Genomic DNA, 25045 nt, shown 5'->3' with positions numbered 1-25045 from the left:
AGTACTAAAAACAAAATTGGCCAATGACAATACTGTACTAATGAAGCTGGTGTCTGCTCTACTGTTTACAAAGCTACATCTTCCTGATGAGATGATACACTGAGTCTCAGAATCCTTTCTCAGGAAGCCAAAGATGAATAAATGGGACGATTCTAAGAACATCACTGACCAATGTATTCATTGCTCAAATCATAATTTCCTGTCTGTGGAAACAGTGTGTGCAAAATGATAGCTGTCACTTTCCACATATTAATTCTGATCATACTTGAAGAAAATTTGGCAGCCATGCACTTGCATATTTGAGAGGTTCTGTAGAAATACAACTCTTTTGTCTTCCCAGATCGTTAAAGCCCAAAATTTAACCCCAGGGAAGTTGCAGAACCTCACTCTTACCAGATCCCAGTTGTGCAAATCCAACACAATCCTTGCCATTCAAGGTGAATGATTTCTTACCTACTTTGTGGCCATGCTTCTGACAGCCTAAAGCCATTACTATGGAGATGGATTCCATTTGTAACTCCATTGGCCATCGATTTTCCATTCTGTAAATCTACAACATGTGATATCACCATTAGAGGACGGAATTTCAGCGACAGAAGCGGCAGTGCATTTTGAATATTTCTGTCACAATATCTATATAAAATTAATAGAATCAGTGAACACCCAGGTTAAATGGCCAAATGATTTTCTGTACCTTATAGATAATCACCCATGGTACAACTGCTTGGGGTTATCTGATTATTTGTCCTAATGTAAACATGACAGCTAAGAATTGGCCTGAATAAAGGAAGTATGACTTTTTTTTAACAAAAAGGATCAAGGGCTTGACAATCTGATTGATCTGATAAAAATATAAAAGCATTATTTGGGTAGAAAGTTAAACTATTTTCATCAGTGAAGGAAACAAAAATAAGGGAGCACTTCAGTACAAGTTCAGGAGCTAAACAAAATCAAAAAAAAATTTTCAAGGGGGAATGAGGAAATCTTTAATTCTATCCCTGCTCTGAAACATTGAAGTAATTTCTCATTTTCCTTTTTGCTCTTCTAATTCTGAACGACCTCTAGTTGTGCAAAGTTCAAAGTACATTTATTTTCAAAGTCCACATACGTCACCATATACAAGCCCTGAGATTCATTTTCTTGCAGGCATATTCAATAAATCCATAATAGAATAATAACCATAATAGAATCAATTAAAGACCACACCATCTTGAATGATCAACCAGAGTGCAAAAGACAACAAATGCAAATACAAAAAGAAAGAAATAATAAATAAATAAACAAAAAAACAAACAATAAATATCAATAACACTGGTTGTGGGAACATTTCAAAGATGGGGCAATTGAAGTTGAGCAAAGTTGTCTCCTCTGGCTAAAGAGCCTGAAGGTTGAAGGGTAGTAACTGTTCCTGAACATGGTGTTGTGATACCTGAGGCTCCTGTAGCTTCTTCTGATGGGAACAGTGAGAAGAGAACATGTCCTGGCTGGCACCTCCCACCCAGGACATGTCACCCACGACCACCTCTTTGCTGTCCCAATTTCTGGAAATTTACTCTTTAGCCTCTGTCTGTATGCAGGTAGGAGGACACCAAGTGAGAAAAGTCCATCTCCCACCCCCCATCCTCACCACATTCTACAGAGGATGTATCGAGAGCATCCTGAGCAGCTGCGTCACTGCCTGGTTCGGGAAATGCACTGTCACGGATCGCAAGACCCTGCAGCGGATAGTGAGGCCTGCTGAGAAGATCATCAGGGTCTCTCTTCCTGCCATTACAGACATTTACACCACACACTGCACTCACAAAGCTATGTACTGTGAAGGACCCCATGCACCCCTCACACAAACTCTTCTCCCTCCTGCCATCTGGCAAAAGGTACTGAAGAATTCGGGCTCTCATGACCAGACTGTGTAACAGTTTCTTCCCTCAAGCCATTAGACTCCTCAATACTCAGAGTCTAGACTGACATCTACATCATTTATTATTATATTGTAATTTGTCCTCTACTGCGCCTATTGTCTTATTATTGTACTGCCCTGCACTGTTTTATGTAGTCTAGTGTAGCTTTATGCTGTCTCACATAGTCTAGTGTAGTTTTGTGTTGTTTCATGTAGCACCAGGGTCCTGGAGGAACGTTGTTTCGTTTTTACTGTGTACTGTACAGGCAGTTTACAGGCAGACAGACATACTTTATTGATCCCGAGGGAAATTGGGTTTTGTTACAGTCACACCAACCAAGAATAGTGTAGGAATATAGCGATATAAAACCATAAATAATTAAATAATAAGTAATTTATTATTATTATTATTGTCGAAATGACAATAGACTTGACTTGAGTGATCTGATTTACCGAAATGCAGTCTGGGCATGGAATGGTAGGCATTCATAATCTTAGTATAACAATGGTACAGTGTGTTGGGATCTCCAGTGTAACAGGTTATATGCTGTTTGTAATTGGGCAGGATTTTCTTCAAACAAGCCTGGTTGAAGTCCCCAACTATGATTTGCTTTATCCTATGAGTTAAAGACTCAATTTTAAAACCTCCCATTCCTTCTTTTAGCTACTTATTCTTCAAGGAGAAATATCATTTTCTCTAATCTCATAATTAAATCGCCTCATTCCTAAAACATTTTGTGGTAAACTTACTGCATGTATATATATATCCTGGAATTGCTGCATTCCTCCCCACAGTCCACACTATCAATACATTTATATCAGCAACAAACCTGAATATTACACTTGATTCCTAAATCCAAAATCTTTGTTCCAAAACAATATGGTATCCCCTTAGTCAGTCTCCAAACACAAAATTAGCCCTTTTTTTCCTGCTGTATCTCCATAACTAATCCTCAATCCAAATCAATGTATTAGACTTACTATATGCATTCATTTTGTTTAATAACCTCTCATGTGGCACTGTTTTAAAATAGTGCTGATATTTTTGCAAAATATTCACAAACCAAATCTCTAATATTTAGAAGTAATTTCTACAACAATACTATTTGTTGGAGTTATGTATCTATTTTCTGTCCATTGGAGCCATATATCTATTTTCTGTCTGTATTGTAGTTTATTATTGTAATTTGTCTCATGGGTTGGGGAGTGGTATTGTAGAAGCAAATGAGTATCGTTACCTATTCACACTTTGTTAGTTGTTTAGTTTAGTGGAGAGTGAGCATGATATTTTTTTGTTGACAGCTAATTGAGGTGTTATTGGAACACTAACTAGATCACTAACTTCATTATTTCGCCAAGTTACATTGCTTTGAATGCTAAGATCACTATATCGTTAATTTAGTTTCTCACCATATTGCTAATTTAGTTTTGTTGTTTTTTTATTGTTACAAGATTGTTTGTCTTTGCTGATTTCAGAATAAAGAACTGAACTTTGAGCAGCGGCAAATCTGAGATTGGAAGCTTGGGAAGAGTGGCTCATTCAGATTAAATGATTGAGTAAAAAAAGCAGCGACTCTTGGCAGTTTCAACAGCGGCCAAACAGCAATCGGGATTGATTGGCAAGAACAAATGAAAGTCAGGCAAGCAGAGCGGCTATTCTTGAAGTGGACAGAGTTAGAATGGGGTTTTTGAGCCTTTAGCTCTTTGAGGCTTCAGTGAGGAGAGGCTTGACTCAGAGAAGGCAAAAAAGATGCAGGTGGAGTTCCCACCCACAGTTTATTAAAATCATAGAGAAGTACAGCACAGAAAAAGACCCTAGTTCAGCATCTAGTCCATGCCGAACCAATTAAACTGCCTGCACTGGGACCACAGCATTCCATACCCCTACCACCCATGTACCTATCTAAACTTCTCTTAAACGCTGAAATCAAGCTTGCATGCACCACTTGTACTGGCAGTTCATTCCACGATCTCACAACCCCTTGAGTGAAGTAGTCTCCCTTCATGTCCCCCTTAAACTTTTCACCTTTCACCCTTAACTCATGACCTCTTGTAGCCTCACCAACCTCAGTGGAAGAAACCTGCTTGCATTTATCCTATCTACACCTCTCATAATTCTGTACACCTCTATTAGCTCTCCTTTTAATCTTCTATGTTTCAAGGAATAAAGTCCTAACCTATTCAATCTTTCCCTTTCACTCAGAGGTCCCAGCAACATCCTTGTAAATTTTCTCTGTATTCTTTCATTTTTATTTACATCTTTCCTGTAGGCAGGTGATCAAATATTCCACACAATACTCCAAATTAGGCCTCACCAATGTCTTACACAATTTCAACATTTTTCCTTCTTTATATTTGCTCAGTTAGAACAGTAAAGAGGCCAGGCAGGATAGTGGAATGCTCCTCTTGCAGGATGTGGCAAGGCAGGGAGACCTTCAGTATCCCTGAGGCCTACAAGTGCCAGAAGTGCATCCAGCTGCAGCTTCTAACACTAAGAGTTAAGGAGTTGGAGCAGGAACTGGATGAACTCCGGATCATTTGGGAGGCTGAGGGTGTGATAGATATGATAAACAGCCAATGCAAAGTACCCCTGCGGCTATCCCCCTCAACAACAATATATCACTTTGGATACTATTTGGGGAGGAGTGAAGGTGGGGGGGGGGGGCAGAATTGACCTAGCAGGGGAGAGTCACATTGGTCAGGTCTCTGGAATGAGTCTGGCTCTGTGACTCAGAAGGGAAGGTGGGGGTGGTGGAGAAGGAGAGGTTAGCTGTGGTGATAGGAGATTCATTAGTTAGAAGAACAGAAAGGAGGTTCTGTGGACAAAAATGAGATTCCTGGAAAGTTTGTTGCCTCCCAGTGTCAGGGTCGGGGACATCTCAGATTGAGTTCTCAGCATTTTTAAGTGTAAGGATGCCAGAGGTCGTGGTCCACATAGGTACCGACGACATACAAAGGAAGAGTGACAAGGTTCTGCAAAGTCAGTTGAGGGAGTTAGGTGCTAAGGTAAAGGCAGGATCTCCAGGATGGTGATCTCAGGATTGCTAACCATGCCAGAAATAGGAAGATTATACAGTTTAACCTGTGGCTAAGGAGTAGATGTAGGAGGGAGGGCATAAGATTTTTGGATCACTGGACTCTCTTCCAGGTGAGCCCTGTACAAAAAGTAAATTTTGCACCTAATTAGAAGGTGACTAATATGCTAGTGGGAAGGTTTGCTCGTGCTGTAGTGCTGCACGGGGGGTAGGGGGTGGAGAGAAAGGGGTTTAAACTAGAGTTGCAGGGGGATGGCAACCAGTGTGTCAGAACAGACAGTGGAGAGGATGTGAAGACAGATGTTGTTAAAACCTCAAAGCCAGGAATCAAGCATGGTTGAACATGGTGCGACTAATGTCCTGAGCTGTGTATATTTCAATTCAGGAGGGGCAAGAATGGCAGCTCAACATTCCAGGGGTTCCAATTTTTTACATGCCACAGAGCATACAGGAGGATTAAAAGAGGAGCAGTGGCATTACTAGTCAGAGAAAATGTCACACAGAGTGTGCAATACTTGATTTGCTGTTCAGGAATGAGACAGGGCAAGTGACAGGAGTTTGTGCAGGGGAACACTTTGTATCACGTGATCATAACACTATTAGTTTCTAAGTAAATATGCAAAAAGCTAGCTCTAGTCCTTGGATTAAGATTCTAAATTACACAAAGGCCAGTTTTGATGGTATCGGAAAGGATCTGGCAAGTGTGGACTGGAACAGGTTGTTTCCTGACAAAGCATGTACTTTATAAGTGGTATTCTTCTAGGGTGCATCACAACCTGGTATGGAAGTGTCCTGTCCAAGACCAGAAGAAGCTGCAGAAGATCGTGAACATAGCCCAGCACATCACACAAACCAATCTTCCATCCTTGGACTCACTTTACACCGCACGCTGTCGGAGCAGTGCTGCTAGGATAATCAAGGACATGACCCACCCAGCCAATGCACTTTTTGTCCCTCTTCCCTCTGGGAGAAGGTTCAGGAGCATGAAGATACATACGGCCAGATTTGGAGACAGCTTCTTTCCATCTGTGATAAGACTGCTGAACAGATTCTGACCCGGATCTGGGCCGTACCTTCCAAATATCCAGACCTGACTTGCACTACCTTACTTTCCCTTTTCTACTTTCTAATTATGATTTATAATTTAAATTTTTATTACAGTTACTTCGATTTGTACTTCAGGGAGCGTGAAGCACAGAATCAAATATCGCTGTGATGATTGTATGCTCTAGTATCAATTGTTTGGTGACAATAAAGTAAAGGCATTCAAAAGTGAAATTTTGAGAATACAAAGCCTGTATGTGCCTGTTAGAATAAAAGGTAAAGACAATAGGTGTAGGGGAACCTTGTCTTTCAAGAGGTATTGAGGCCCTGTTTAAGGTAAAAGGAGGTGCATTGCAGGTATAGGCAGGTGTGCTTGTGTAATATCAGAAATGTAAGAGAACTCTGAAGGAAGAAATAACAGCTAAAAGGCACAAGATTGTCTTAGCAGACAAGGTGAAGGAGAATCCTTAGGTATTCTACAGATATGTAGACAGCGAAAGGATTGCAAGGGACAAGATTGGTCTGGGAGATCAGAATGGTAATGTGGAGCCAAAAAAGATGGGGGAGATATTAAATGAATGTTTTTCATCTATATTTACTCAGGAGACGGATAGAGTCTATAGAAGTGAGGAAAAATAGCATCAACTTCATGGACTATATATAGATTACAGAGGAGAGGGTGTTTGCTGCCATGAGGCAAATTAGGATGGATAAAACCCCAAGGCCTGACAAGGTGTTCCCTCAGACTTTGCAGGAGGCCAGGGCCCTAGAAGGTCCTAGAATCATCCTTAAGGACAGGTGAGGTACCAGAGGACTGGAGGATAGCCAATGTTGTTCCACTGTTTAAGAAAGGCTCTAAGAATAAACCAGGAAGTTATAAGCCAATGAGCCTGACATCAGTAGTGGGGAAGTTATTGGAAAGTGTTCTAAAGGACCGGACATATGAGTATTTGGATGGACATGGTCAAGGATAGTCAGCATGACTTTGTGCATGATAGGTCATGTCTAACCAATCTTATTGAGTTTTTCGAGGAAGTTACCAGAAAAGTTGATGAAGGCAAGGCAGTGGATGTTATCTACATGGACTTTAGCAAGAGATTTTACATGGTCCTGCATGGGAGGTTGGTTAAGAAGGTTCAGTCGCTCGGCACACTAGATGAGGTGGTAAATTGGATTAGACACTGGCTTTGTGGGAGAAGACAGAGAGTGGTAGTAGATGTGCCTCTCTGAGTGGAGGCTTGTGACATAGTGACATGCTGCAGGGATTGGTGCTGGGTCCATTCTTGATGATCTGGATGATAACATGGTTAACTGGATCAGCAAATTTGCAGATGACACCAAGATTGAGGGTGCACTGGGCAGCAAGAAAGACTATCATGGCTTGCACTGGGACTTGGACCAGCTGGAACAATAGGCTGAGAAAATGGCAGATTGAATTTAATGCAGACTAGTGCGAGGTCTTGAACTTCAGTAGGACCAACCAGGGTAGGTGTTACACAGTGAATGGTAGGGCACTGAGGAATGTGGTAGAACAAAGGGATCTGAGAATACAGGTCCAAAATTTATTGACAGTGGCATCACAGGTAGATAGGGTCATAAAGAAAGCCTCTGGCCCATTGACTTTCATGAAGCAAAGTATTGAGCACACAAGATAGAATGCTATGTTGAAGTTGTACATTAGTGAGGCCTAATTTAGAGCGTTGTGTGCCGTTTTGGTCAACCACGCATTTACAGGAAAGATGTAAATAAGGTTGAAAGAGTACAAAGGAAGTTGACAAGGATGTTGCCAGGTCTGGAGGCCCTGTTATATGGAAAGATTGACTAGGTTAGGACTTTATTCCTTGGAATACAGAAAACTGGGAGGAGATTTGATAGAGATATATAAAATAATGATGGGTATAGATAGGGTTTTTCCACTGAGGTTGGGTGGGACAACTAGAGGTTATGGGTTAATGGTGAAAGGTAAAAAGTTTAAGATGAACACGAGGGAAAACTTATTCACTCAGGGTTTTGAGAGTGTGGAACAAGCTGCCAGCTTAAGAGATGTATGCGAGCTCGATTTCAATATTTAAGAGAAATTTGGATAGGAACACAGACGGTAGGAGTATGGAGGGCTATGGTCCAGGTACAGGTCAATGGGAGCAAGCAGTTTAAATGGTTCAGTATGGACTATATGGGCTGAAAGGCCTGTTTCTGGGCTGTACTTTTCTATGACTCTATGAATGTACCTTTTTTGATTTTATAATTCATTATTTGGAAGCACGTTATACAGTGTCCAGTACCCTGGCCTAGTCTTTCAGTGGTTTTGGTTTGTTTTCAAGTAACCGCTACATTGTGTTAACAAAAAAGGTTATACTAAACAAACACGAGTCTCCAGAAAGAACTGCCCTGGACCGATAGGTGAAATTGGAATTGCAATACTGAAAACAACAAATCAGAAACAGGAGCAGCTTGCAGTAGGATTATCTGCAACCCTTTGTTGTTTCAAAGAAAAAAATACTATCAAAGTACATACATATCACCATTAATTTTGTATTTGTGGTTTGAACACAATTTTGAATGGTCAGGGCTGCTGTCCATTGGGGACTGCTGCTCTATCATGTGGTTTTTGTTTGGTCTAGTTTAAGTGCTGTGGATGTGCATATAGTTTGTTTGTTCACTACACTATTGAATCAAATATTGCCAGTGCTGTGTGTGAACAAAGAGTTAATTGTAAGTCACACAAATAGAGGAAGTAAGACAAGTGTATCGAGGCATGGAACTGGCCCAACAACACTGGAATTGGGGCTTGCAAAAGAGAAATTAAAGCTAAAGCTAAGGCTAATCCAATTGAGTCTTCAAAAGGAGTATGAAACAAGTGTCAATAAAATTAAAGAAAATGCTATACAAGTTTAATTTCAGCTGTTTCTGAGTAACATCACATGTAAATCCCATTACTCTCCAAGCTTGAACAAGAAAGACCACACAGAGGGTTTTCAAACATTGATTGTTATTGCAGTACATTGAGAAAACATTAAAGATCATGTTGCTGCAACAAGTGAATATGTGTCTCACCTTTCATCAGACAATAGTTCTCAAATTCCAAGGCATGTTTTGACTACGCATAGAGCATCTGACCCACAAGATGATGTGAAACCAAAAGACCATGCGTCTAATGTCAGTGCTTGAAGCTTTGCTGCATCTACTACCTCCACTGCACGCATTAAAACAGAGGCTGATTTAGCATGTCAACGATTACTGAGGACAAACATGCACTGCAAGAGCAAGAGGAGCAGATGGAACAGCAAGAGAAGCATCTATGGAAAAGGAAGGAACAGCTTAAGTTGGAGGAAGAAATTGACGCACATATGGCTAAAATTAATGTGCTAAGGGCTTCACATGTGGTGAGTACTAAAACATCTCCAGCATGACAGTCCTATGGTGTGAGTTCCTATATTGAAAAGACACAAAGAAAAACAAAAACACAAACACACAATGTCAATGCTGATTTATTTGTTCAAGTGTCTGTGAAACATGAACAAGACCCCCAAGAGGTAGTTCAGGATATTTACTCTTAGCCTTCACTAATGAGGCACTCTGAACCAGTCATAACCAACAGCTCGAAGTGTTCATGTGTACGTTAACTTACAGCATGGAAACACACTTGTTTTAGATGACAGAGGTCAAAATAGTTCTAACGATATTATGAGGAAACAAAATGGCATAACAACCTTATTGGTACAACAGCAACATACTTCAACTTTGCTTACAAGAGAGATTCAAATCTTTGATGGTGATCTATTCCTGGATCATGCATTCATGAGGGCTTCTGAAAACAGTGTTGAAGGCAGGACTGACAGCTGCAGTGACTGTCTCTATTTCCTTGAACAGTACACTAGAGGTTGCTATAGAGAACTTGTCAGAAGTTGCCAGCATGTTTACCCTAAGAAAGGATATGTAAAAGCTAAGGCTTTACTACAGGGACATTTTAGTAATGAACAGAAAATTACATCTGCCCACATGCAAAAGGCTCTTTTGTGGGTATCAATCAAATCTGAAGACATGAAAGCTCTTCAAGGCCAGAGTCTTTTACTTAGAGGCTGTTACAATACTGTGGAAGAAATGCAGTACGTGTGTGGGCTGGGCATGCCTGCTAAAAATGTCGATTGCTGTAAAGAAACTGCCCTATATGCTGTGGAATAAATGGAAAATGGTGGTCTGTAAACTGCAAAAAAAGGCACAAATGTAAAATTATTTTCACTGACATAGTTGATTTTATAGAAAGGCAAGTAAAGACCACTACACACTTATATTTGGGAATATACAGGATGGTACATCACCAACAGTAAGCAAAGGCATAAACAAAACTAAGACACAATAACATTCTAAGGCAAAAGGAAGCAGCTTTGCCACTACTGAGACAACTCAGAGAAGTAAAGCTAAAACTAAACCTGGAACGAACCGAAGGAAACGGTGTCATCAGACAAAAGGGCTTGTCTGTTCTGTGAAGGTGAACATACTTTGGATTCATGCCCTCAGCTGGAGAAAAGCGCTCATAGTGAGAAGATTGTCTTCCTAAAAGAAATGGTGTCTGGCTTGGCTGATTGTGCACAAGGATTACAGGAAGCATCTTTCATGCAAGGTATGCAGAGGCAAGCGTCCCAGCAAACTTCATATTCACTCAATGAAAAGTGTGCAGAACCAAAACAAGCCCTGAAAGAATCAGACACAGCAGTGAGCAGTGCCCTGGTATCTAATGACCTTACAGGGGCTGGCAATCATGATTGTAAACTTCCCATAATTCCAGTAGATAAACAACATAAGAGTACCAGCAGTGATACCAGAAAAGCAAAGAGTGAAAGACATAAAGGATTTAGACTTGGATCAAGATATTGCTTCGATAGAGACAGTACTGGGTGTGCAGTGGTGCATTCCCTCTGATACTTTCAAGTTTCAGTTCACAGCCCACTCATCTGAAAGGGGATCATCTCTACAGTTAGTTCCCCTATGATCCCTTTATCAATCTGGAGTCTGGTGGTGTCATCTGCCAAGAAGATCCTACAAGATCAATGTAAGAAAGGCCTAGGCTGGGTTGATGCTATACCAACATCAGTTGCTCATGAGTGCACAGGCTGGCTGGAAGAACTCTGCCAGATGGAAGACTTCAGGGTTGTTAGACGTTTGAAACCCCTGGATTTTGGAGAAGTTACACCACTTTACACCACAGATTCAAGCGAAGGCAGCTATGGAGCAGTGACCTACCTGTTGTTGCACAACATGCACTCTCAGGTGTAGTGCCTTTATCATGCGAAATTCTAGGGCAACTCTGCTGAAGTCCCACCACTGCTATAATGGCAAGCTGTATGGACACAATGTGGAGGAAGGAGTTGCACATGCAGCTTCAGGACTTGGTGTTTTGAACTGGTAGTACTTCTGTGCCGAAGTATATCAAGAATGAAACTTCCAGGTTCCGAGCCTTCGTTGCAAACAGAGTTTCAGAAATTCTTAAGATCTCACAAGTATCTCAATGGTGGTATGTAAACAGTTCAAGCAACCCGGCAGATGTGGCCTTTGGAGGGTTGAAGGTGAAAGCATTTCTGAAGAATTAGACAAGTGTGTCAAGGCCTCAGAACCTTCTTCAGCCTGAAAGTGACTGGCCTGAAAATCCTGATTGTTCGGAGAACTTCTGTTAGATAATTGGGAAGTCAAGAGGAATGTTACAATGAACGCCAATGCGATTGAAAAGTAGGTGGACGCCGTAACACGTAAAATCCATCACTTATCATCTTGGACCTGTTTGAGGAATACAGTGACCTGGATTCTTGAAATTTAATAACCTACTCTTGTTTCTTAGTCAGAAGAGGAAGCAAGTCTGACTCGGCTGAAGAACAACAAGCGTAATCTTTAGAGAGAGAGAGAGATTAAGAAAGCCAAAGGTCAAATCGGCTAAGATTGTCTCTCAGTGGAGGAGCTCAGAAAGGTTAAAATGGAGATCTCTCTCTGCTTCCTGCAATAGACCTGTCCGCTAATTTATCCTCCACCAGATCCCTTCACCTGGGAGTCTGTTGGGTTCATCTCCTTTATTTGGTGCTCCAGGTGACCCCACCAAACTTACCATCAAGAGAGCTCCAAAAGGAAGACATTTATGCTGATCGCAGAGGGAAGCAGGTCCAATATGTGTCAAACTTGTTTAGGACATGGTAGGTCACAGAGTATTTATCACAGTTACAGGAACGTCAGAAATGGTCAGCTATAAAACACAATTTCCTCCCAGAAGTCAGTATGCTTACAGTTGGTGACACAGCACTTCAAAACCCATTATGGTGGGAAGAGTCATTCAAATCTTTCCAGACAGAAGAGGATTTGTGCAACTGGTCAGACCAAGACCAGTTATCTGGGCTGGTCTATAACCGAAATCTGTCTTCTACAGAAGGCAAAGGTATGAGAAGCTACAGCTCTAGAAGCTTCATGACTTTGACTTGACTGACTTGAGAGTGGTGGTACAGGTCACTGCACTGGGCTAAGTGTTGGTAACATCTGGCCTGGATGACTGTTACAAAACTTGACTGGAAAAGGAAAGAAGAAAGAGGGCATTTGTATAAATGTTAAGATGTTTGTCCTTGAAGGTTTCATGCCTCCTATTTTAGTTGTAATAATTATAGTGTAATAATTAAGGGGCTGGGATGTAGAAGCCATGTATCATTTTTGTCTGCATTGTAGCTTGTGGTGCATTTATTATGGTATTCTGTCACGTGTTGGGGTGTGGTAGAAGCAAATGAGTATAGTTACGTATTCTTGTTTGGTTACTTGTTTAGTCTACTTCAGAGTGAGCATGCAACGCGGTATGATACTGTTTTGCTGTCCACTAATTGGGATGTTATTAGAATGCTAACTACATTGCTAGTTTCGTTATTTTGCTAACTATACTGATTTGAACTCTGATTGCTATATCACTAATTTAGTTTTGTTAGTTTTTATCACTACAAGATCATTCCCCTTTGCTGGTTTTGTATTAAAGGATTGAACATACCTTTATTGAGTTGGAAATTTGTTAATTGAAAGCATGCCATACAGTGCTGAGTAGCCTGGCTCAGTCTCTGAGAGGTGTTGATTTGTTTTCAAGTAACTGCTACACTATTCCTTCAAGTTGGAGATTCAGGAGGTAAAACAGCACTCAACTCAGATATGGGTAGGAACTTTATGTATTTACACTCCTAACAACTAAATGGAATTACAGCAATAATTTCAGAACTGACACAAGCAAGTCCAAAATTAGAGGCTTCAAATATATAGTAGTTTTTAAAATATAAAATAGGATCATCAGAAGAAACTTCTTTATGTATGGAAGGATAACAATATATGGTTAGGTGAAGGACTTTGAGAGGAGTTCAGCATAAACACTATAGTTTAATTACAGTGTATAGGTGATCAACTGAGCAGTGGGCTTCTCTTGCAGCTGATAGTGACACAACTGAAATGAGTATAAGAAATTTTGGTCAAGCATGTACTCCTTTTTTTCTCCCAAGTCTACAACAGCTCCGATTCCTCACTTCAGATCTCAGGAAGCAGTATGGCCACAGATAGCCTGCTAACAGAATCTAAATCAGATCCCTTCTTCTGCTTCTGCAGACATCACCATCCAACTATGCCATGGTTTCATATTTCCTTTTCTCTCCACCCCTTCTCACCTCTTAAAAATCATAAATCACTCAGCCATTTGCTATCCATCTACTAAGAGGCTCTTTTTATGTGTGGTATACTTTTCCCTTTTTTCCCGTCTGTTTTTGGCATCTTTTTAAATTCTTTTTGTGCCACCTGAGATATTTTCCACATATTGAGTTGGTAAACAGTTGCATTTCTTTAATTTGTTTTCTAGGCTTCCAGCACCGGCAATATTTTGTTTAGTTTTCTTGATCAAGTTCAGGAGGAGGAAGTCCAGTATATCTTATAATGCAGTTGTACACAGACCACTGCAACATTAACTTCTTATTTTTTCGGGTGAGCAAGTGTACTCTTGTTGGTTGCTGTTGTATTTTTACACCTGGCACTGCATTCACCCACTCTGATGCTGGGCCTGCAGCACATAGATGATGCAGAGTAAACTTTTAGTATACAAGATCAGAGGTCATATGGTAAATGCAAAATGAAAGATATACACCAATATAATGCAAATTCAGTGGATTCCAGTTAATTGTGCCATTGGTTAATCGAGATGGCCACTTATTTGTGATAACTGATATAACTGAACAATTCAGAGTCAGAATCAGAATTAGGTTATTATCACCGGCACGTCATAAAATTTGTTAACTTAGCAGCTGCTGTACAATGCAATACATGATAACGTCAAAAGAAGAAAATAAGTAAATCGATTATAGTAAGAATTAGATTAAAAATAGTGAGGCAGTGTTCATGGGTTCAATGTTCATTTAAGAATCATGTGGCAGGAGGTGGGGGGGAAGAAGCTGTTCCTGAATTATTGAGTGTGTGCTGTTCTTGGACTACAGTTCAGTATTCAACACCATAGTTCCATCCAACCTCAGCCTTGACCCTGCCTTGTGCAACTGGATCCTGGACTTCCTGTCAGATTGCCAGCAAGTTGTAAGAGTGGGCTCCCTCACTTCCAACCTTCTGTCTCTCAATACAGGAGCCCCTCAGTGCTGTGTACTGAGTCCCCTCCTTTATTCCCTGTATACCCATGACTCTATCACCACCCACAGCTCCAATCTGCTGATTAAATTTGCTGACAACACTACATTGATTGGCCTTATCTCAAACAATAATGAGGTGGCATACAAGGAAGAAGTCATCTCTCTGACACAGTGAGGTCCTCGGTGATGTGGATGCCAAGGACCCTCTCAACCCCAGATCCATTGATGTCAAGAGGGGTTAGCCCGTCTCCATTCCTCTTGTAATCCACAACCAGCTCCTTTGTTTTTGCGACAGTGAAAAGGAGGTTGTTTACTTGACACCACTGTGTCAGAGATATGACTTCTTCCTTGTATGCCACCTCAAACTCGTGATGAAATATAGCTGCTGTCTTGCCTTCTTTATAACTGCATCAATATGTTATGTCCTGCCTCGGTCCTCAGAGATACTGACACCCAGGAACTTGAAATTGCTCATTCTCTCCATTTCTCATCCCTCTATAAGGATTGGTTAGTGTTCGCTTATCTTACCCTTCCTGAAGTCCACAATCAGCTCTATCGTCTTACTGACATTGAGTGCAAGGTCACTGCTGTGACACTGCTCAACTAGCTGATATTCCTATACCCCCTCTCATCTCCATCTGAGACTTTACCAACAATAGTTGTATCATCAGCAAACTTATAGATGGCATTTGAGCTCTACCTAGCCATACAGACATGGGTGTAGAGAGAGTAGAGCAGTAGGCTAAGCACACACTCCTGAGGTGTACCAGTGTTGATCATCAGCAAGGAGTAGAAATGATCACCAACCGCAGAGATTGTGGTCTTCTGGCTAGGAAGCCAAGGATCCAATTGCAGAGGGAGGTACAGAGGCCCAGGTTCAGTAACTTATCAATCAGGACGGTGGGAATGATAGTGTTAAAGGCTGAGCTAAAGTCAACAAACAGCATCCTGATATACAGTGGTATGCAAAAGTTTGGGCGCGCCCGGTCAAAATTCCTGTTACTGTGAATAGTTGAGTAGAAGATGAACTGATCTCCAAAAGTCATAAAGTTAAAGATGAAACATTCTTTTCAACATTTTAAGCAAGATTAGTGTATTATTTTTGTTTTGTACACTTTTAGAGTGGGAAAAAAAGGAAAGGAGCACCATGCAAAAGTTTGGGCACCCCAAGAGATTTGAGCTCTCAGATAACTTTTACCAAGGTCTCAGACATTAACTAGCTTGTTAGGGCTGTGGCTTGTTCACAATCATCGTTAGGAAAGGCCAGGTGATGCAAATTTCAAAGCTTCATAAATACCCTGACTCCTCAAACCTTGTCCCAACAATCAGCAGCCATGGGCTCCTCTAAGCAGCTGCCTAGCACTCTGAAAATTAAAATAAATGATGCCCACAAAGCAGGAGAAGGCTATAAGAAGATAGCAAAGCATTTTCATATAGCCATTTCCTCAGTTTGTAACGTAATTAAGAAATGGCAGTTAACAGGAACAGTGGAGGTCAAGTTGAGATCTGGAAGACCAAGAAAACTTTCTGAGAGAACTACCTTTTAACATTCAGAATGTTTCAATGAAATCCCAGCTCATTCTCCTCAACTTCAGAAAATACAGCCCAAGAGCTGCCAGATGTTCCTCAAATGGTAACCCTTTCATTCCTGGAATCATTCTTGTGAATCTTCTCTGAATGCTCTCCAATGTCAGTAAACCCTTTCTAAAATAAGGAGCCCAAAACTGCACACGATACTCCGAGTGTGCTCTCACGAGTGCCTTATAGAACCTCAACATCACATCCCTTCTCTTATACTCTATACCTTTAGAAATGAATGCCAACATTACATTTGCCTTCTTCACCACTGACTCAACCTGGAGGTGAACCTTTAGGGTATTCTGCACAAGGACTCCCAAGTCCCTTTGCATCTCTGCATTTTTAATTCTTTCCCCATCTAATTAATAGTCTGCCCATTTATTTCTTCCATGAAAGTGCATGACCATACACTTTCCAACATTGTATTTCATTGCCCATTCCCCTAAAATATCTAAGTCACCCTGCAGGCTCTCTGTTTCCTCAACACTACCCTCTACCTTTCTATCATCGGCAAATTTAGCCACAAATCCATTAAGCCCACAGTCCAAATGATTGTCAGACATCATAAAAAGCAGCAGTCCTAAAACCAACCCCTGTGGAGCTCCACTGGTAACCGGCAGTCAGCCAGAATAGGATCCCTTTATTCTCTTTGTTTTCTGCAGATCAGCCAATGCTCCACTCATGCTAGTAACTCCCCTGTAATTCCATGGCCTCTTATCTTGCTAAGCACTTTATCAAAGGCCTTCTGAAAATCCTACTGCATCTCCTTTATTTACCCTGCTTGAGATTTCTTCAAAAAATTGCAATAGGTTAACACAAAGTACACTGCAGATGCTGTGGTCAAAGCAACACGTACAACACGCTGGAGGAACTCAGCAGGTCGGGCAGCATCCGTGGAAACGAGCAGTCAACGTCAGGCCGAGACCCTTCATCAGGACTCAAGATGGAGGGGGCAGAGGCCCTATAAAGAAGGTGGGGGGAGGGTGGGAAGGAGAAGGCTGGTAGGTGACAATAGACTTCACTAGTTCCCCAACACCACCATGCTCCTCCGGTTGGCGGAACTGGTACCCTTAATAACTTCTCTTCTGGCTCTTCCTACTTTCTTCAAACCAAGAGTGTAGCTATGGGCACTCACATAGGCCCTAGCTATGCCTGCCTCTTCGTGGGTTATGTGGAACAGTCTATGCTCCAAATCTATACTGGTACTGCTCCCCAACTTTTCCTTTGCTACACTGACGACTACATTGGTGCTGCTTCCTGCACCCATGCTGAGCTCGTCAATTTCATCGACATTGCTTCTAACTTCCAACCAGCCCTCAAATTCACTTGGTCTATCTCAGACACCTCTCTCCCCTTTCTCAATCTCTCAGTCTCCATCTTCTATAAACTCACTGACTCTCATAACTACCTCGACTATTCCTCTTCTCACCCTGCCAAATGCAAAAATGATATTCCCTATTCCCAGTTTCTCTGTCTCTGCCGCAGCTGCTCCCAGGATGAGGCTTTACATTCCAGGACATCTCAAATGTCCTCTTTAAGGATCATGGTTTCCCTTCTGCCATCATCAATGATGCCCTCACCCGCATCTCCTCCATTTCCTGCACTTCCGCCCTCACCCCATCCTCCCATCACCACAACAGGGACCGAGTTCCCCTAGTCCTCACTTACCACCCCACTAGCCTCCGGATCCGGCATATTATCCTCTGCAACTTCCACCACCTCCAACGGGACCCCATCTTTCCCTAACCCTTTCCGCAGGGATTGTTCCCTCCGTGACTCCCTGGTCCACACATCCCTCCCCACAGATCTCCCACCTGGCACTTATCCCTGCAAGCATAAGTGCTACACCTGTCCCTACACCTCCTCTCTTACCACCATTCAGAGCCCCAAACAGTCTTTCCAGGTGAGGCAACACTTCACTTATGAGTCTGTTGGGATCATCTATTGCATCCGGTGCTCCTGGTGCGGCCTCCTCTATATTGGAGAGACCCGATGCAGATTGGGGGACCGCTTCTTCGAGCACCTCCGCTCCATCCACCACAACAGACAGGATCTCCCAGTTGCCACCCACTTCAACTCTGCTTCACATTCCCATTCAGATATGTCCATACATGGCCTCCTCTACTGCCATGATGAGGCCAAACTCAGGTTGGAGGAGCAATAGCTCATATACCGTCTGAGTAGTCTCCAGCCCCTTGGCCTGAACACTGAATTCTCCAACTTACAGTAATTCCCTCCCTCTCCCTTCCCCCATCCAAGTTTCGCTCTGCCTTCTCCAGCTCCCTATCACCTCTCTCATGATTCTGCCTTCTTCTACTACACATAATGTTTTCCCTTTACATTCCTTCTTCACCTTTCCTGCCTATTCCCTCCCCCACCCCTTGATCTTTCCTCTTATTTGTTTTTCACCTAGCACCTACCAGTCTTCTCCTTCCCACACTCCCTCCACCTTCTTTATAGGGTCCCTGCCCCCACCCTCTTCAGTCCTGATAAAGGATCTCGGACTGAAACGTTGACTGCTTGTTTCTACAGATGCTGCCTGGCCTGCTGTTCCTCCAGCGTGTTGTACATGTTGCAGTAGGTTAGTCAGGCAGGATATTCCTTTCAGGAAACCATGCTGGCTTTGGCCTATCTTGTCATGTGCCTCCAGGTATTCCATAATCTCATCCTTAACAATCGATTCCAACGACTTCCCAACCACTGATGTCAGGCTAACAGGTTTATAGTTTTCTTTCTGCTGTCTCCCATCCTTCTTAAATAGTAGAATAACATTTGCAATTTTCCAGTCATCCGGTACAATGCCAGAATCTATCGATTCTTGAAAGATCATTGTTAATGCCTTCAAAATCTCTCCAGCTACTTCGTTCAGAACCCGAGGGTGCATTCCATCAGGTCCAGGAGATTAATCCACCCTCAGACCATGAAGCTTCCTGAGCACCTTCTCAGTCGTAATTTTCACTGCACATACTTCCCTGACACTCTTGAATGCCCAGTATACTGCAGATGTCTTTCATTGTGAAGACTGATGCAAAATGTGCATTCAGTTCCTCTGCCATCTCTGGATCTCTCATTACAATATCTCCAGCGTCATTTTCTATTGGTCCTATGTCTACCCTCAACTCTCTTTTACCCTTTATATACTTAAAAAAATATATCTTCTTTGTTATTAGTCACCAGCTTCCTTTCATAATTCATCTTTCCTTCCTAATGACGTTCTTAGTTTCCTTCCGCAAGTTTTTAAAAGCTTCCCAATCCTCTATCTTCCCACTAACTTTGGCTTCCTTGTATGCCCTCTCTTTTGCTTTTATTTTCTTCTGATTTGGAATATATCTGTCTTGCACTTCCCTCATTTTTCGCAGTAACTCCAGCCATTGCTGCTCTGCTGTCCTTCCTGCTAGTGTCCCTTTCCAGCTGACCTTGGCCATTTCCCTTCTCATGCCAGTGTAATTTCCTTTATTCCACTGAAATACTGACACACTGGAATTTAGTTTCTCCTTCTCAAATTTCAAAGTGAACTCAATCATATTGCGATCACTGTTCCCTAAGTGTTCCTCAACCTTAAGCTCTCTTATCACCTCCAGATCATTCCACAACACCCAATCCAGCACAGCCAATCCCCTAGTGGGCTCAACTACAAGCTGTTCTAAAAAGCCATCCCTTAGGCATTCTACAAATTCTCTCAAGGTCCAGTACGGGCCTGGTTTTCCCAATCCACTTTCATGTTAAAATCCCCAATGCTTATCATGACATTGCCCTTCTGACATGCCTTTTCTATCTCCTCCTGTAATTTGTCTAGGTTTCTGCACTGATTTTTAAAATTTACAGTCAATCACAAGAACACGGAAGCATTATCGATTAATTATTAGCTTTATAGTAGTAGAGTAGTATTGATAGTGTTCTAATTTGCTATGTGTTCATTTAAGTATGTAATTTGTTACTTAGTTAACTGCAGCTTGCCTTTCTTAAAAACCTTTTTAACTATTTTCATGAAACTTCAGTAAATTGGAACCAAATTGTACTGGTGCCGATATATCCCAATAAACCAGAAGGCACTGTATTTCAAAATGTAATGATTCACACAGTTACCGGTCACATTGAGTTTCCCTTAAATGGGATCCGAAAGGATGGGATTCTAATTGGTCTCTGCTCTTTATTATAATTTTTGAAATTTTAAAATCATATATAGTTCAGTGGAAAAAATGCTGGGCATGGTTCTGAAAAAAACCCTAAATATTATAACTATAGTCAGCTACTCCAACACAAAATATTTTAAAAGACAACCATTCCTCCAATATGCAAGCAATGTAAGTTACTCAACCTACAGTGTTCAGTATTACCACTGGCTTCCAGAATCCTAAAATTCTGAGAATCTATACTTTGCAATATGGGTTTCAAACTAAAAACAACTTAGTTATCCAGAATTAAAAAGTTAATTATCACAGTAAATCTTTATACTGGAAGTCTGCTTCAGATTCATCATTCTGAGAAAAATACAGAACAGTTCAGTTATATCAGATTACTCCCAGTATTCCTGTCAATTTAGATTTAAGGTACACAATACTGCAGGCAGCTTACTATTACTACAGCAGGGGATTGCAAACAAATCTACACAAACCAGTATTGCATCAGGAGGTATTCCCTTCTGCCATCTGCGTGGGATGACGAGTCAATCGGGACCCTGAGGACTTGTGGAAACTGTGTGGTGGTTTCTTTTGAACTTAAAGTCTTTTAACATCTTTGGACTATTTTTACTGTGCCCATGGTCTGTTTTTTTTTAAATCAATTATGCTATTGTTTGCACTGTTGTAACTTTGTGGTTTTGTGCAGGTCTTGTAGCTTTAGTTTTTGTTCTTGTTTTTGTCTGGTGGGTTGGAGCTCCTTTCTGGGGAACGCGCTAAGACGGTAGTGCGATATTAATACGCAGCAGCCTTTCCAGACTCTGGATTGGGGATTGCCAAACGTTATGTGGATTTTCTGGTGTAGTCTGTTTTGTCATGTGTTTTTGTGATATCATTCTGGAGGAACGTTGTCTCATTTTTTAACTGCATTGCATTTGTGGTTTCTAAATGACAATAAACTGAATCTGAATCTGAGAAAGCAGCCACAGGAAAATATCCCACCAACCATCAAGCTCAGAGTCCTAGACTGTACAATAAATACCATGACAGAAATTCAGTTGTGTGCACAAGGAGCTGAAGTCAGCTATTACTGTGATGCACAATCTCTTTATCTACTACTGAAATCACACTTAAGAGGTAACTTACCATTAGAGTGGCACTTCTTGGGTAGCAAAAATGTGTAGGGCTTTTGCTTGTTTGTTAGATCAAACAAATAAACCTGTAAACAAAAGACAGTCATTTGCCATGAATCATCCTTTGTATCATATTTCTAAAACCTAACCAGCTGAGTGCAGTCAAACACAAAATCGACCGTATTATCATGTTTCAACAGAACTCCATAAGCACACTGGCAACGAAGAACAGGATTATGGGTTGGAATGGTTAACCTCTTTAGCTAAAACTAGACTGGGCAGGCAAAGGAAAATACAATAACAAACGGCAGATATAAAATCAATCCAATTAAAGGTTGACACAGCAAGCATTCGCTAAATATGTTTTTGTGCCTAGGCTGAACATTCCTCCAGTAACACTTCTGCTACAAATCGACAAAGACCATAGTTGTTAATTAAAATACACAGAAGCAAACTTGTACAGAAACTGGTCTACACTGATTGAGGCTGCCATCTAAGCACATCCCATTTACCTGTGTTTGACTTACATCACTCCTTTCCTATACATATGTCTATCCAAATGTCTTTTAAATGCTGTTAGCTTACCCACCTCAACCACTCCCTCTGGCAGGTCATTCTATATACTGACCACTCTCTGGGTGAAAAAAAATGTCCCTTAAGGTTCCTATTAAATCTGTCTCTTCACCTCAAACTTCTTGTTCTTGACTCCCTAAATCTTAGAAAAAGGCTGAGTGCATATGGTCTATCTAGGCCCCTCATGATTTACACTTCTGTATGATTTGGTGGAAATCATACATCCCCTTCACTTCAATCAATAAAGTTCCAACTTTCTCAAACTTTCTTCATGACGCAATCCCTCGAGTCCCAGCAACATTCTCATAAATTATTTCCGCACTCTTTCCAGATTAATAGCATTTTTCCTATAGAACAGGGGTTCCCAACCTTTTTAATGCTATGGACCAATACCATTAAACAATGGATCAACAGGCCCCAGCACGGGAACCCCTGCTACAGCAGGATGACCAAAACTGCACACAATATTCCAAATGCAGCCACATTAACATGTCGTAGAACAACATTCCAGCTTTATGAAGACCAGCAAACCAAAAGCCTTCCCAATTAGGACATCACCTATATCACTTTCAAGGAACCATGTACTTGTACTCATATGGTCTCTCTGTTCTACAACACTCCCTGGGGCCTTCTGTTCACTGTGAAATTCCTATGCTCATTTGTACTCACAGGACCTCTCTGTTCTACAACACTCCCTGGGGCCCTACCATTCACTGTGAAAATCCTGTGCTCATTTGTACTCATATGGTCTCTCTGTTCTACAACACTCCCTGGGGTCCTACTGTTCACTGTGAAAATCCTGTGCTCAGATCTCTCTGTTCTACGACACTCCCTGGAGCCCTACCGTTCACTATGAAAACCCTGAGTTCATTTGCTTTCCCCAAGTGCAACAACTCACATATATCTGAATTAACTTCCATTTGCCATTCCTCGGTCCACTTATACAGATGCCTCTATAAATCCTGATAACAAGCATCACTGTTTTTAACACCACCTATTTCAGTAAAGACGATCAAAAAGGAGCAGAAGGATTGAAAGAGCATTTTCTTCCCTCGAGTGATTTCTGCTATTGGTCTATACATTACTGCATCAGCATAATCCTGCAGCAATCATAGTAACATTTCCATTTCAATTTCTTCCCAAGTATAACTCATCAACTGTATATGGTTTGCCATGTGGTTAGTTAGCACCTTTAGTTAGTGTTCAGTTATCCAAGTTCAAACATGGATAAAAGAGCTATATTTCCAAGATGAGAAGGGAGTTCTTGACAGCCAGAATTTTGGGATAAATTCTGCATGAGCTGAAGTTATTCCTACATGGATGAAGATGGCTCTCAATGGAGGTTAATTATCTTAGCTCAGGATATTACTGTAGGAGTTCTTCAGGACAGGATTCTAATGCAGGCAATCTTGCTCTTCTTCATAATGACTTTCCTTCTATCATTTGAAGAATGAAGAGGGATCTCATTAAAACCTATTGAATATTGAAAGGCCTAGATGTAGAGAAGATGTTTCCTATAGTGGGGAGTCTGGTATCAGAGGGCACAGCCTCAGAACAGAGATGTGGAGGAATTTACTTAGCCAGAGAATGGTGAATCTGTGGATTTCATTGGCAGAGATGGCCATGGAGGCCAAGTCATTGGGTATATTTAAAGCAGAAGTTGATAGATTCTTGATTAGTCAGGGCACCAAAGGTTACGGTGAGAAGGCAGGAGAATAGGGTTGAGAGGGATAATAAATAAGCAAAATTTTTAAAAATCTCTCTTCTTAAAATTCTGCTAATCCTCTCATTATCACAGCATGGATTTGGCTGGAGGTGATGCAAACACATTCTCTTCTAGACGATTTCCCTGGGCATTGTATTTTCCATCCCACTATCTTTGAACAAACACAGTCCGAATATGTGCTGAGGGACAGCCCGTGCTTCCGGCGCCAACATAGCATTGCCACAACTTATTAACTTTAAAATGTATGACTTTGGAATGTGGAAGGAAACCGGAATGCCTGGAAGAAACCCACGCAGTCACCAGGATTACATACAAACTTCTTACAGACAGTGGTGGGAATTGAACCCTGATTGCTGTAATAGTATTATGTTAAAAGTTTCACAACTATGCTGGGATACCTTTTGACAAAGGAATGATGAGTTGCACTTTATCCTACCTGCTCCCCTCCCATGTTGACCAAGAGTTCAGTTCCATCAGGATTGAAGGCCACATAAGTGGCCACAAGCACACGAAGACGGTTATTATAATCTGGGAGATGACCTGAAGGAAAGAAGGAGAAACTAGACAGACGATTCACAAAACAGTTCAGCAACTTATTCTATAGTTAACAGTCTTGTTTAGGTTTCAATTTTCCAGTGATAGAAAACTAATGAACTAAATAGAATCACATGGCTTTACTTAAGGTTCAGGCACAATTCACTGGTTTTCAGTCAGGGATAAATGCAACCAAACACGGAACCACACTGAATTTGCAGGCAATATGCACCAATAGCTGCTCTCCAGCATTTACTAAAAGTGACTGGAGTATTCAGATATCCATTCAAAGTAAGGTGACACCTAAACAATCCCTTAAGCAGTAGATTTACATGTTACAATTAAAATTTGGTGGAAGCACCTTCACAGATGTATAGCTTGTGTTTGCAATAATCCAGGAAATTAATGCTGAATTGATAGGTTGCCATCAAGAACCCTGGCAAACTTTGTGTGGTGGAAATTGTGCATTATGGTCTGGTATGGAAACACCAATGCCTCTGAGCAGAAAATCCTACAAAAGGTAGTGGATTCGGCCCAGTACTTCATGGGTAAAGCCCTCCCAGCCATTCAGCACATCTGCATGAAACACTACCATAGAAAAGCAGCATCCATCATCTAAGTTTCTCACCACCCAGGTCATGCTCTTTCTTTGCTGCTGCCATCAGGCAGAAGGTCGAAGAGCCTCAAGACTCACAACACCAGGTTCAAGAACAGTTACTACCCCTCAACCATCAGGCTCTTGAACAAAAGGGGATAACTACACTCATATAAGGACTCTTT

General features: G+C 41.4%; 1 protein-coding gene across 2 annotated transcripts in view; it reads right to left on the bottom strand.

Moving 5' to 3' along the window:
• wdtc1 (WD and tetratricopeptide repeats 1) overlaps positions 1-25045 on the bottom strand; it is a 70229-nt gene that overhangs the window by 18459 nt on the left and 26725 nt on the right. For both annotated transcript variants that reach the window (XM_059954659.1, XM_059954658.1), the window contains exons 9-11: positions 24168-24271; positions 21446-21518; positions 454-550 (exon numbers count right to left, since the gene is read on the bottom strand). In XM_059954659.1, coding sequence (XP_059810642.1) covers positions 454-550; positions 21446-21518; positions 24168-24271 — 274 coding nt within the window. The remainder of the gene's footprint in view (positions 1-453; positions 551-21445; positions 21519-24167; positions 24272-25045) is intronic.

Source organism: Hypanus sabinus, chromosome 30, assembly GCF_030144855.1.
Source record: "Hypanus sabinus isolate sHypSab1 chromosome 30, sHypSab1.hap1, whole genome shotgun sequence".
Lineage (NCBI taxonomy): Eukaryota > Metazoa > Chordata > Chondrichthyes > Myliobatiformes > Dasyatidae > Hypanus > Hypanus sabinus.
Note: the sequence above shows the minus strand (reverse complement) of the source record. Positions and strands in the feature narration are given on the sequence as shown.